This window comes from Sus scrofa, chromosome 6 (assembly GCF_054392235.1).
Source record: "Sus scrofa isolate SSC_HxYL_T2T_F1_AM1 chromosome 6, Sscrofa_HxYL_maternal_Yorkshire_Landrace_v2.0, whole genome shotgun sequence".
Classification (NCBI taxonomy): Eukaryota; Metazoa; Chordata; class Mammalia; order Artiodactyla; family Suidae; genus Sus; species Sus scrofa.
Genome location: NC_139388.1, coordinates 94,067,949 through 94,082,540, shown reverse-complemented (window position 1 = coordinate 94,082,540; position 14,592 = coordinate 94,067,949). Strand labels below are relative to the sequence as shown.

The window sequence follows — 14,592 nt, the reverse complement described above, 5'->3', positions numbered from 1 at the left end:
GGAGCAGCGTGTGTGCGCATGCGTTGGGGGTGGGGGGAGCGGAGCGGCAGGTTTTTTTGTTTGTTATTGGAGCCTTTTTTGAGCCGGCTGGCTGGTTGCCCCCAGGGAACGTAACCGGTGGAGACTTGCGGTGAAGGGGGCGGTGGGGGGAGAGCGGGGAGGAATGTGTGCTCCTGGGGGCTGCTTGCTCCCCCGAGCAGGCCACCGCTCTAGTCCCAGCTGGGACTGCTCCCACTGACAGCTGTTTGGGGGCAAAGCCCCTCCCCCATGGCAAGCTCCCTGCTGTTCCTACTCCTGTCACCTTGGCAACGGGCTTCTTTAGGCTCTGCAAATAGAAAAGGTCCCTTATGCCCTGAAAAGGGGTGGGTGGGTGGGTGGGGGAGGGGCGGAGAGGGCGGAGCGCACAGCCTGAGAGGTTGGGCTTCTGGGTGATCCGAGGACTGAGCCAGGGGGCAGAAGAGGGGCAGGCCGCGAGGTCCCGTGGGCCTGGCTTCCAGAGAATTCTGAGACCTAGGGGAGCTGGGCCACAGCTCCGGATAGGAGGCCTGCCTCTTGGAGCCCCCCTTCTAGTGGCTAAATTCAAGGCCTAGAGGCATACTCAAACTCAAAGATGAGGAGCAGGCAGCTGACCAGGAGGGAGAGGCTGTGATAATCCTTGACATCCTGGGCCCTTGTGGCACAATTGTGCTCCAGATGCCAGGTCTTTGTTGTGACGCCTGGTCCCTGCTCAGGTCTCAGGAAGGAGAGAGAATTCACTGTGGGGAAGGCCTGCCACACTGTGGCTTTGTTTCATCACAGAGGGGGTTTTGTGCCTGGGAGTGGCGATTCTGACTGCGATAGGCTGGATATTGCAATGCTTGCTGATTTGAGGACCCCGGGGGTACCATATTTGCCGCCCCAAAGCAGCTGCCAAACTGGGGAGTAGATACACTTTTTCTCAGAGAATCCAACAGAAACCAAAACATACGGGTGGGCCTGTCATCTAGCTGGAATCAAATCCCCAACAATTTTGATGTTAAAATCATGCAATCAGCCGTGAAAGTCATTGCAGTCATTCACTCTAGGACTGGATTTAGATTACTAAGCATCTCCTCCTGGTTTGGGGAGGCAAGGGGGAGCCAGCAGATATCAATGGGGGAGTGTTTTGCTTAACATTTGCTTGATACTGTGAATGTGCATGTGTGTGCATGTGTGTGCACGCACATGTGTGAGAGAGAGAGAGTAGACTGTGCTTTGGCACTGTGAAGCATTCCTTTCTTCCTGAAATCCTTCACCCTAGGCTCCTAAGATGTTACTTCCACGGTTGCTGCCAGCTAATAATAATAATTACTGGTTAATGAACAACCATGTTCCAGGCACTGTATTGAATGCCTAACCTACATATCTTATTTAATCCTAACAATCATTATTCATCTCTGAAATGAAGACGATAGGACTCAGGGAAAAAAAATAATTAGCTACCATCTCCACATAGCTTTTCTCTCTTTAATTGTTCAGTTCAGCTCAGCGGATATTGGTTTAGCACCTATTATGTGCCAAACATGATGCCAACCATATGGGAGTTAGAGTATCGAACAAGTGTAAATTCTAGGAGGGGTTGTGGAAATTTGAGTCGTGCCTTGAAAAATGAGTAAGATTCCAGAAGGGAACTGAAGGGAGATTATCTCCGTTGGCCCTTGGAGGCACCTACACCCAGAGCAGCCCTGTGTGTGAGTGTGTGTGTGTGTGTGTGTGACCATCTGTACGGGTAGGTGGATGTTGCTGCTCCTGGCTTTTCCCTGGCTCTGCGACCATTAGCTATGAAACGCCCAAAATACTCAGTCTGTGCCCCCTTGTATTTGACTCCAACACCTTCCTTCTGGCAGAGCTTGTCTATTCTTACATTTCCCACCTGCCACCTGTCAGCAGATGACTTGTTGACATGCGTCCATCCCTGTCCTGCCCTTTCCCTGGAGACTCCCAGCAGAATATAGGATGTTCCCACGTGGATATCACCCCACCCACATACACATTTTAAAATTTGGAGATTCATAAACAAAACAAAAACAAACCCCCAGAAATCTTGCTCTACAGAAAGGACCCCCCTTCCTGGTTCCTGACCACTGTCCGCAGTCCTCAGCTGTTCCTGAACCCGGCTTACAATCCGGAGGCTTGTTTGGACTTCATTGTCCTTCATCAGGGAGCCAGAGCATTGCAATGAGAAAAGCATGGACTTTGGAGTTAGACCTGCTTTCAGACCCCAACTTCGTCTCTTGCTAGTTTTATGGCCATCCTCAAGTTACTTAATCTCTGTAGAATGGATTTCTTCATCTGTAAAACAAGAATCATTATACGTACAACATGCTGTAAAGATGAATGAATGGCCTGCAAAGTGACCGGCGCGGAGGAGGCTCATGGTAGATCTCAATTCCCTTTCCTTCTCATTACCATCCTCCACCACTGCCCAGTTTATCACCAGGCTCTGACCATACGTCCTCCAGGTAGGCTCCCAGCTTTGCTTAAGGCCTGCTGATTGTACCAGGCTTAAAACTGACTGTCCCAACATCCTGCTCATAGCTTCCAGAATCACCTTCTCAAAGACTTTCTCCTTTCTTGTTTAGGAGCCATCAGTCACAATGCCTAGCCTGTAGGAAGGAGTCCATAATTAGTGCCTTAATGACTTCGGACAGGCTGACTGGGATTCTGGAGTGGGGGCCTTCAGAGACCCCTCCCCACTTGCCCCTTAAACCACTCTAATTGTTCACAGCTTCTTCACACAGATCCCCTGCCTCTCCTTCCCCACTCCCACCCCCTTGTGACTTACTTGACCTGCACTGACCTCTTACTTCCCGCCTTCTGGCCTAACACTCTGCTTTCACTGTCCATCCCTCCAAGATTACCTCCAAAGTTCTCAGCAGCCTCCACCTAAGGCTCTGCCTGCTGTTTGCACTTGTGCTTGCTGGCTGTGCCATTCACTCGCCCGTCAGCATTTTTTGAGCATGTGTGAGATGCAAGGCACCATGCCTCCTCTGTCAACTGAAGTCAGTTTTCCCTGAGCCTGCTGCACTGTAGAAGTCTCTCAGAAACAGCTCAGCCCTTGCTTGTGAAACAGGAACACTTCCCATTTGCCTCAGAGGCTGATTATAAAGAATAAATGAGACCCAAATGAAAAGAATGCTTTGAGAAGTTCAAAGCAATATACAGATAGCATTTTAAGAAAAGCTGCCATTTCTTGAACATCTACCAAGTACGACAAAAGGCAGTGAAACTCTCCTCCATGGTTGAAACATAATATTCCATTTGATACTAACAACTACTCTATGAAATATGTATTCCTATTTGCCGAACAGGTAGTGAAGATTCAGAGAGGTTAAATAAGTTGTCTTAAGTTGCAAAGCCTATAGGTAGCAGAACCAAGATTCAAACCAGATCTGACTCTAAAACCTGTGTCTTTAGCCTCTTATGCTGTATTCTCACCCCTTTGCCAAGGATGGGTGGTTTCTCTTTTTTTGCCTTTTTTAGGGCCGCTCCTGCGGCATATGGAGGTTCCCAGCTAGGGGTCTAATTGGAGCTGTAGCTGCCGGCCTACGCCAGAGCCACAGCGACGTGGGATTTGAGCCGTGTCTGCGACCTACATCATAGCTCACAGCAATGCCAGATCCCCAGCCCACTGAGTGAGGCCAGCCAGGGATCGAACCCGCAACCTCATGGTTCCTAGTCGGTTCACTGAGCCATGACGGGAACTCCTGGTTTCTTTTTTAATGCTGTGAGCTGCTTTATAAGGAATCCTGCTCACAGAGGCTATTCGATGGTTTTGCCAGGTAGCTGCCAAGCAGGTCTGGAGATATTAAGGCATACACAGACCACCGTGGAGTGCCCCCGTTTTGGTAAACTTATTTCCTTTTGTGGGGACACTTCCCTTGGCACCATCCTCCCTGTCCCTATATTCCTCCTAGCTCTCAGCCTGGAAGAACTGCACCTCGGAAAATTCACGTGGCTATTGCTTTAGGTTTTCCTAAGAGGAGCTTCCTTGTCTATTGATGTATATTTGAGACTGTGATCTCTAGAGTCAACCTCAATCTCAGGTCTCTTCCTGCAGCCTGATCACATGAGACGTCTTTGGAAATGAGCAGCCTCTGGAGGATGATGGCATAATTTCGACCCCAAAACTGCCTCTTCTCTGACCCCTCTTGCATAGCCACCCCGGGTTCAGCTGTGCAAAAAGCCCTGTCTGTCCCTGAATGCACCTTGGTATTTGACGCCTCTAAGTCTTCTCACATGCTCTTCCTTTCATCATCTTCCTAACTCTGAATCATGCTGAACGCTTACTCTAGGAAGCCTTTTCTGCATTCTCTCCCAAACTGAATCCCCTCTTCCATGCCTCAATATTCTGTGCTTACATCCTGTCATAACATTTACCAAGTTATGCCAAGAGTATCTGTTTACCAGCTGTCTCTTACTAAACTGTAACCCCTTCCAGGGACCATGTTTTAGCCAGCAGCAAACATAGCACTTAGCCTGTAGTAGGTGCTTAGCAATGTTTGTTGAGTGAATGAATGGTTGAAAATGGCTCTTCACTTAACTCTCTAAACCTTGAAGAGTGGTGAGTAGTAAAAAATGCCATTTCTCTCTCCCAGGAAGCCTCACCTCACCTCTAGTCCAGGTAACTCCACATTCTGGTCAAGTATTGCAGATCAGCAAAAAACACATGTTTGAGCAAACCTACCCCTGGATGCTTGCAGCTCCCAGTTACTTTGAGACAAGATTCCCAGCATTTCTGGACCGTGAGCTCTTTCCTGCATACCTAAAGCCTCGAGATCAATTGAGATCCATTATTGATAAGTTCTGGCAGAGGATGCAGGGAAGGGGGTGTGCCAGTAATCCCTCACAGCCAGCCCTCCTACACGGGAGACCTTAATCCTCTTGTTGCTAACAATCCATTGTTTGGGGAACAGTGAATTGGTCTCTTCAAATTCTAAGGAGGCTGTCAAGGTTAGAGCACCAGACGGAAGATGAGCCTTGCCTGGGGTCTCTCCTTTGAGCCAGGCCCTAATTCGTGGAGGCCCTAGGCCTGCCCCTCCTCCGCTCTAACGGAAAGCGCTGATGAGGCCTTCCAAAATTGTGGCTGAGGGCCCACGGAACCACCCCAGTGTTCCTTAGAAGCAGTGATGGGGCAGCCAAAATAAGTGCAAAGGAGAAATAAAGCTTCTGGACCACAGGAAAAAATAGGTCCAGAGAGATTTCTGTGCACTAACATTTCATAAACTGGGAGTTCCTGTTTTGGCTCAGCAGTAACAAACCCAACTAGTATCCATGAGGATACGGGTTTGATCCCTGGCCTCACTCAATGGGTTAAGGATCTGGTGTTGCCATGAGCTGTGGTGTAGGTCGCAGATGTGGCTTGGATCTAGCATTGCTGTGTCTGTGGCATAGTCTGCCAGCTGTAGCTCTGTTGGACCCCTAGCCTGGGACCTTCCATGTATCATAATTGCGGCCCTAAAAAGCAAAAAAGAAAAAAATAGATAAAAATAAATAAAACATAAAAAGTCATAAACGGATATGCCCTATCCTAGCTGTAGGGAAGAGGGACATGGCCTCCTCTGGTATCATGGCTTCCGTGGGAAGTGCCTGCCTTCACCCCGTGCTGAGCTAGGAGGGCGTGGAAGAGGCAGGAGAATTCATTGATCTCACCATGATCAGCAGCAGATAGTGCTAAGCACCTACGGCCATGTGGACATTGTGGAAGGGGAAAGAAACACACTTCAGTTAAAACCATACTTCAGTTGAAACACATCTTTTAAGTTTAAAAAAGAAAGAAACATAAGACAAGTCTTTGACTCAAAGAACGTATAGTCTAGTCGGATAGATAGGCAATAAAAATACAAATGCATAAAAGTATTCCAGTTTAATACGCTGCTGACTGTAAGATGCGCCATTATTTTTTTTTTTTTACCTCTGTGAAAGAAAAGCACTACCAATTAAACCACCATCAACTGTAATATGCATCCCAGTTCAAGAGATGTTAAAATGTGGAGTTCCTGGCATGGCTTGGCAATAGCAAACCAGACTAGTATCCATGAGGATGTGGGGGTCGATCCCTGGCCTTGCTCAGTGGGTTAAGGACCTGGTGTTGCTATGAGCTGTGGTGTATGTTGCAGATGCAGCTCAGATCCTGTGTTGCTGTGGCTGTGGCTGTGGTTGGCAGCTGCAGCTCCGGTTCAACCCTTAGCCTGGGAATTTCCAAATGCCGCACCTGTGGCCCTAAAAAGCAAAAAAAAAAAAAAGTTGTTAAAATGTGGGTGGAGGGATAAGGATCCATTTTTAAGAATCAATGAAATAACATATACGAGATAGCACATGTAAAATCCAAATGAATCAAACAAACAAAAAAAAGCATTCAGGACTGCTGAAGGAGAACTCGCAATTGAGAGTGAAGGCAAAGAGAGAAAACATGAGCTGAGCCTGGGCCAAAGAAACTTATGCCTAAGATCACTGAAGCAGAAGGAGGGCATCCCAGGAAATTCATTCCAAAAAGGCACAAGGGGAGGTGATGTTGTTGGGACAATGAGGAGAGTGGTTGAGGTAGGTGACAGTGAAGCAGGGAGGTGCGGAGCAGAGGTTAGACTCAGACAGGTCTGCCATAAACCAGAGTGCTGATAAAACCAAAATCAACCTTGGGGTCAGGCCCATCTCATTCATATTCGGGCTCTGAAGAGAAAAAGTTCTGTGGGCCAAACAAACTGTTCATTCATTCATTCATTCAGCAGTACCTTCTGAGCCTCTGCCAAATCCCAGGTGCTTTGGAAGAAACAAATGAATCATAACTTCTGCCTATCAAAGGTGATGAGTCATTTACTGAGATAACTATGAGTTATAAGTGTCATCGTTACCCCCGCTTTAATGATGACACAGAGGTACAGAAAGGTCCAGTAACTTGCTCAGCCTCCCACTGCTGATCAGTGGCAGGAAAGGGATGACGAGAACTTGATATATGGTGCTCAAGACTGTATGAGACAAGGCACAAGCTTCTGTACAGCGGGCAGTGAGCTGTAAAGATGGCTTGGATCAAAGAAATAATAAAAACTAAAAGGTCAGTTTATGTTATAAGAAGATCCTGAATGCCAGGATCCTTAGACAACCACAGACAAAGGAGAGTCCCTGAAGGCTTCTAATCAGGGATCAGATCTGTGCACTAGGAGGATTAATTTGCCATCTATCTACCAGATATATCAATCTACCGGATTATAGAGAGCAGAAACTAGAATCAGAAAGGCCCATTAGAAAGCTGTTAGAAAACTTTAAATGAAAGGAATGTGACCCAGGATAGGGCTGGAGTTAAGTCATGGTCTTCACTTTTTATTAACCTCAAAAGGTTAAGGATGTGCACTCTGCCTCCCAAAAGTACCCTGGGGTCTTTGATCTATGAACTTCTAAGCTTTCATGAGCTTTGTTGCCAACCTTAGCATCATTTGTTCTAAAACAATGGCCTTCGGTTTCCCCCAAGCAGCACAGAGTGGGAGAGATCGTGGGACTGAGGGGAGACCCAGTGACCCAGGGCCAGGAGGCCCGAAATTGCCTCCTGCAATCTTGACAAACAAGTGTGTACTGTGCCTGCTACACTCTATGCTCTATAGATCTAGAAGCTTCTTCTTCTCTAACCCTCCTTTTTCCACCTTATGAACCCTGAATTTTCTCTCTCTCTTTTTTTTTTTAAGGCCGCACATGCAGCATATGGAAGTTTCCAGGCTAGGGGTAGAATGGGAGCTGCAGCCACAGCAGCCTATGCCACAGCCTACGCCACAGCCACAGCAACACGGGATCCAGGCTGCGTCTGCAATCTATGCCGCAGCTTGCAGCAAGGCCAGAGCCTTAACCCAATGAGCTAGGCCAGGGATCAACCCTGAATCCTCATGGATACTAGTCAGGTTCTTAACCCACTGAACCACAACAGGAACTCCTAAACCTTGAATTTTAAACTCTCTTCCTATGATTGTCACCCCATCAGACTGTAGAGCTGGAAGAGATTTGTGTGATCATCTAGCCCAAACCTCTTGTCTCACAAATAAAACCTTGATGCCCTGGGAAGGAAAAGCGCATGTCTCAGGCCACACAGCCGGTGGGTAATGGGGACAGGCCTTTGACCTCTCAGCCTCTCTGACCTGCACCACCTCCCACTCTCAGCTCAGATCGGCAGCCCCTAGACTGTTCCCAGGGCAGCAATTCATGGTTTTGTAATAAGGGAGGGAAAGTTTTACTGGAGCCTTCAGTGAGCCCATCATACTGCAGATGTTTTGGCTGCTAGAGCCCAGCCAGGCACTACGTGGCATCTGCCGTATCTCTTGGGTATTAACAACGGTCATGTTAAAAGAATCTCTGATGATCATTTGGCCAATTAACAGTCTTTTCCTGATTGTTAAGTTTTGAGCCATTCAGCATAAAACTAGGAGACAAGGCATAGGTTGGGATCAGGGGAAATTTGTAATCACCAAATGCCATTCTACCATCACTTCAACCCCTGCACATTTCTCTCAAAGCCTCATCACTGCCCAAGTTCCTATTTCCCATCATTCACTGCCATCCAGGCTGCAGCCCATGGGCCCCCCCCCCCCGCCCCCGCCTCCTTCACTGCCTTCAACAGTCGGTCTCCAAAGAATATTTTGTTTCTCCCTAACACCTCTAGTTTCTGTCCTTTCCTTTCCATTCCCATTGGCATTCTGCTTGGAAGTCCATGTTGGGTTGTGATGAGAGCGTTGGAAACTTGTGAGTAAATAGACAACATTCAAGAAAGAAGGTACCTCCCCTAACTCTCTGAAGTCTATTTACTTTGCACCTGTCAGCTCAGGACCCAGAACTTGCATTCCCCTTATTAGCTGGGAGCCTTTGGTTATCAAAACCCATTTGTGGGAGTTCCCATTGTGGCTCAGCGGTAACAAACCTGACTAGCATCCATGAAGACGCAGATTTGATTCCTGGCCTCATCAGTGGGTTAAGGATCCAGTGTTGCCTTGAGCTGGGATGTAGGTCGTGAGAGCAGCTCGGATCCCATGTTGTTGTGGCTGTGGCGTGGGCCGGCAGCTACAACTCTGATTCGACCCCTAGCCTATGCCGTGGGTGTGGTGCTAAGAAGACAAAAAAAAAAAAAAAAAAAAAAAGTGTGAGGTTCCAGCTGTGGTCCTCTGTGTACTTCCATGGCACAGCCTGCCTCTGCTGGCCCTCCAGCTGTGGGAGCCTCTGCGGAGGATGGCTTTCAGGCAGGACTGATTCAGCTGAGCAGCCCTGACGCTTAGCTGTCCTGAATGCCACTAGACAGAGTGTGAGCAGTGTGAAGACCTTTGCTCCCTGTGCTGAATTTCCACAGTCCCTGCTGTCTATAAGGCGTGAGCTGGACCCTGGAGGGATGACTAGAAAGCCTAAGAATCTGCAGCTCAATGAGTCAGCCTGGTTAAAATGGAAGAAGAGGGGACGATAGCTAGTCACTTATGATGGAGCATGATCATGTGAGGAAAAGGAATGTGTGTGTGTATGTGTGACTGGGTCACCTTGCTGCACAGTAGAAAACTGACGGAACACTGCAAACCAGCTATGATGGAAAAAATAAAAATCATTTAAAATAAAATAAAATGGAAGAAGAGAGGGCAAGCAGCAAATGGCAACACGTGAATGCCAGCACAGGATAATATGTTTATTTATTTAGCCCCCATCTAATATTAGGCATCATGTGAGGTTCTAGATAAAGACATACATGATAGTTTCTGATCACCAGGGGTTCATGATCTGCAAGACAGCTAAGAAACATCATGATGAAAAAGGCGAGCCCAGGATACTTTGAGAACCTAAACCAAGACTGAAGTAGTAATTTTAATTATAGCTAGAAATGACTGACCATGTCTATGTGCCAGGCACTTGCTATGCACATTAGGTTATTTTTCCCTCCCTTTATTCACACAGTTTTTTTTCTTCTTTCACCCTTACAACTTTCTGGGTAAGAATTATTTTTGCTTTTTAATTTTCAGACCAGGCAACTAAGGCCTGGAGAGGTTAGGCAGCTAGCCCAAGGTCCCACACTGACAGCAGAAACTGGTAGTCCTCCCACCAGCATCTGAGGGCCGTGTGTGCATCTGATTCTCCCTAGAGGAGGTCCAGCCTGTGCAGAGCCGGGAGGGTGAATAAGAACTAGCCTTAGAGTTCCCTGGTGTTGGGTTAAGGACCTGGCATGGTCACTGCTGTGGCTCTGGTGACAGCTGTGGTGCAGGTTTGATCCCTGGCCCAGAAACTTCCACATGCCACAGGTGCAGTGAGAAAAAGAAAAAAGAGCCAGGCTTACAGAACTGGGTTGGGTGACGAGAGGCTGCACCTGTTGCAGGCCAGAGAAAAGCAAGTGAAGGGCACGGAGGGGAGGGAGAAGATAGCACATTGCAGAATCCAGTGTTTCTCTAAATGGCTGGATTGATCAAAGAAGGCTTCACAGAGGAGGCGAGCTTTGCACTGGGCTTTGAGGGACCACCAAGAGCCCAATGTTTCAGCCTGGGAAGAAAGTAAGAAAACAGAGAGAGAAAACTGGGCCATGGCAAGGGCCAGGCCAGGTTCTAAGTGAAAGGCGAAAGCAAGAGATACTGAGTTTAGGAACCCTTCTAGACGTGGAGGTGGGAGGGAGCACAGCTGGGGACATGGCAGAAGACGAGGCCGAGCCGTGCCGCCTGACCTGGTCTCTCCCTCTTCAGCCTATGCTCAACTACAGCCACACCAGCTCCTCTCCCAGTCATCCTCAAAGCACCTGCAGCCCCAGTTTGTGATCCAGCAGCAGCAGCAGCAGCAGCAGCAGCAGCAGCAGCAGCAGCAGCCGCCACCCCAGCCATCACGGCCAGCGCTCCAAGCCCAGTCCCACACCCAGCTCGCCTCGGTGCCTCCGAGCCTGGCCCTGCAGCCCAGCTCCGAAGCCCACCCTGTGCCGCTGGGCCCCGTCACATCCACTCTGCCTCTCCAGTGCCCCTCTGCCAACCTGCACAAGCCTGGCAGCACTCAGCAGTGTCACCCTCCCACGCCAGATGCTGGGCCTCACAATGGATATCCTGAGGGCCTGCCCCACACCCCTCAACGCAGGTTCCAGCATGCCTCGGCTGTCATCTTACAACTACAGCCTGCTTCACCGGTGGTGAGTAAGCTGATCCCAAGGTCTAGGGAACAAAGGGGGAGCACACAGCTCAAGTAGCTCCACAGTCCCCGCTTTGGATGTGTTTCTGGGTGGGCTGAGCCCTGAAGTCCTCTCCAAGGACTCCAGGAAAGAAAAGGGGCCTCTCCCTAATTTGGGGCTGGCTGAATCTTAATGTCCCTGCCTTCTACCCAAGCTCCACGGAAACAGGGGACGTGCCCAGGAATGTAGAGGCCATTCACGAGAAAATCATCTCTGTCCTGCCCTTTAACAGCCCCAGCAGTGCACCCCCGATGACTGGAAGGAAGTGGTACCTGGGGAGAAGAGTGTGCCTGAGATGCGGTCTGGCCCATCACCGCATCAGCAAGCCATCGTCACTGCCCTGCCAGGTGGCTTGCCTGTGCCCAAGAGTCCCAACATCCAGCAGTCCCCGGCTCACGGTATGAGGTGTAGCGGGGCCCTCGGGGGAGGGGAGAGAGTCGGCCTTCCTTGCCATCCTCTGGCACATGTCACTTGGGCATCTAGAGTGGGAAGGAAACTATCGCAAGCCCCAAGCGGCAAGAAAAAAGCCAGGTAGGTAGAAAGAGAGGGAGGAGTGAGAATATGAAGCAAAGATAAAGGGGACTCGGAAGCTATAAAAGGATGGAAAAAGAAAAGGAGAATCGAAAGTTCCAGATGAGGCCTTCATCCTCACTGGATATGTCAAACGCATCCACATATCCATGTGGCAGGTTGAGAGTCCACAGGTATCTGTTTGTCTCAACCCTCTGCTTTGCTTGGTCTGAGGATGTTCTTTTTTTTTTTCTTTTTTTTTCTTTTTTTTAGGACTGCACCTGTGGCATATGGAAGTTCCCAGGCTAGGGTAGGGGTCACATCAGAGCTGCAGCTGCTGGCCTGCACCACAGCCACGCAACGTGGGATCCGAGCAATGTCTGTGACCTGCACCACAGCTGAGCGAGGCCAGGGTTCAAACTGCATCCTCACAGATACTAATCGGATTCATTTTCACTGCACCACCACGGGAACTCCCTGAAGGCCTCTTGCAGCTGGCAAGATGGCTGCATTGCACGAAGCTGAGTGAAATGCCTGTGGGGAGCTAGAGGGGGACTCAGAGTGAGTGCAGCTCATGGAAAGCATCTTAGAAGTCACGGTACTTAGCTCTGGGACACCCCCCTCTTCTGTGAGTGCTCAGTGACAGTCGGGCTTCTCCAAGACCTGGGTTTTAAGAGCTTCTGCTGGATCCCTCTACCCTGATGGGAGAGTCACAGCAGTGCCACTGCCTCCGCGGCAATCCGTTTGCTTTCCTTACCTTTGCTGCCAGTGTGCACAGCAACTTGGCCCAGATTTCCGTGACATTCTGAGCCGTGGGCCGCCTACCACTCGGGAAGGCAGTGCCAACATTGGACTGACTAAATGTGTGCTGGGAGTGGGAACGGGGAGAGCCAAGAGAGAAGGGTTTGGGCGCTGAACGAGGAAAAATGAGAAGAAAAGTACTTGGGGACAAAGGAATTATACATGTCCTATAAGAACAGAGGATGGGAGCAAGGAAAAGGAAAGCCAAAGAATATGGAGAAGGAATGTTCGAAAAATTAAAAGACAGTAAGAAGGTCAGCATCCTCTTGACAGACTTGCAATGAGAAGGGCTCACCCTTTTGAAAAGCAGCCCATTCCATTCTGGAATTGCCCTAATTATCAGAAAGTTGCTCTTCAAATGAAGCCATAATCTGCTCTCCTGAACTCCCACCACTGAGTCTGTCTTGTGGATTGTAACCGAGTCCATCCCCTACAGTGTTTGTAGACAGTTATCACGTCTCTTTCCTCTCCCCCACTGCCTCCCTCATTAAAAAAGAGAAAATCTCCAGGCTAGACATCTGAGATTTATTTCATTTTTTAACCTATCACATATCAAGACCTCCCATCCTCCCCATGCAGATCATTCTTTTCTGGCCACATTCCACCTTTCCACTAATTCCCTTAAAGCGTGACTCCCCAAAATGAAGCACGTTAATTCCAAATATAAAGAGCCCCTAGTCGCCATAGGCTGGCACCTGGACCTAGCTTTATAAGCCCTTCCAGGGGCAGGACTGTCTCCTCGATCTGCATGGTATGGTAGAGAGGAACTAAAATTTGTCAAACACCTACTGCGTGCCAATTTTTTTTAAACTTTATTGGAGTGTGGTTGACTTACAATGTTGTATTAGTTTCAGGTGTACAGCAAAATGAGTCAGTTATTGCCAAGTTCTAAGTTTTCTTTTACTCATTTCCGATAGCTTTGAGAGATAAATATGATTGTTTTATTTAGAGGAGGAAACAAAAGCTCAAAGACGCTCCAGGTCATGCAGATATAAAAGGGTAGCACCAGACTTTGGCTCCAGGGGTAACTGCCTCACCTTCCTTCAATAGGACGTTGCACCTATGGTCCCACAGTTACTCCTCCCATCGAGGGGAATGATACCATGGGTTCCCAGAGCACTGTGTCACCTGAATCCCAGAGGGCTTGGGTTTGGGTTTTGTTTCCATTTGTGCTTTCGTGGTTTCTGTTCTCTCTCTCTTTTTTTTTTTTTTTCTTTTTCTTGTTAAGGCCACACCCATGGCATCTGGAAGTTCCCAGGCTAGGGACTGAATCAGAACTGCAGCTGCCGGCCACAGCCACAGCCACAGCAACTGGGATCCGAGCCATGTCTGTGACCTATACCACAGGTCACGGCAACGCCAGATCCTTAACCCCCTGAGTGAGGCCAGAGATCAAACCTGCATCCTCAAGGATACTAGTTGGATTTCTTACCACTGAGCCACAACAGGAACTACTTGCATTTTCTTTTGATATAGACCACGATCACTTCAGGTCTTCTCCATCTCGAACTCGTACAGTTTGTATCTGCGCTGAAATATGATGAATTATATCTGTTAAATGTTACCTTGTGAATTTAGCCCACAGTTCTAGCTTAGCCAGAAAATGCTAATAGTGAATAGCTCACATTTAATGAGTCTGCTCTGCCAGTTTTATATGCATCCCTTTATTTAATCCTGACAGCAACCCCCTGAAGCAGGAACTTTTATCATGTGCATTTTAAAGATAAGAACACCGAGGCACAGAGAGAGTAAGTAGTGGACCAGACATGTTTTATATCTGAATTTTGTCATTCATTATATGAATGCCTCTGCTTAACTTTGCCATCGTAAATCATATAGTGTGTTTCCTTTGTCTTTAACCAATTTGCTGATGATAGAAATATAGAATAGGATCTGACTGAAGACACATGCCCTGTCTGCAGGTTGGTGATAATCAACATTCTTTGTTCAAGCATTTGTTATCCAACAACTCCTAAATGAACTGGCATTTGCCGACCTTTCTTTGTTATCTATAAAGCTCTTAAAAATCCTCTTTCTGAAATCTAATCAAGATGATACACATATAACAAAGCATGCTGCTCCTGAGGTACTAACTCATGAGGAAAGTAAGT

At 48.3% G+C, this 14,592-nt stretch overlaps 1 protein-coding gene across 17 annotated transcripts in view; it reads left to right on the top strand.

Moving 5' to 3' along the window:
- Window positions 1–14,592, top strand: part of PHC2 (polyhomeotic homolog 2) — a 111,209-nt gene that overhangs the window by 69,296 nt on the left and 27,321 nt on the right. For all 17 annotated transcript variants that reach the window (XR_014807440.1, XR_014807439.1, XR_014807442.1 and 14 more), the window contains 2 exons: window positions 10,701–11,131; window positions 11,403–11,568. Coding sequence is in view for 11 of the 17 variants with exons in the window: in XM_084963772.1 (XP_084819898.1) it covers window positions 10,701–11,131; window positions 11,403–11,568 (597 nt within the window). In the remaining 6 variants the exon portion in view is untranslated. The remainder of the gene's footprint in view (window positions 1–10,700; window positions 11,132–11,402; window positions 11,569–14,592) is intronic.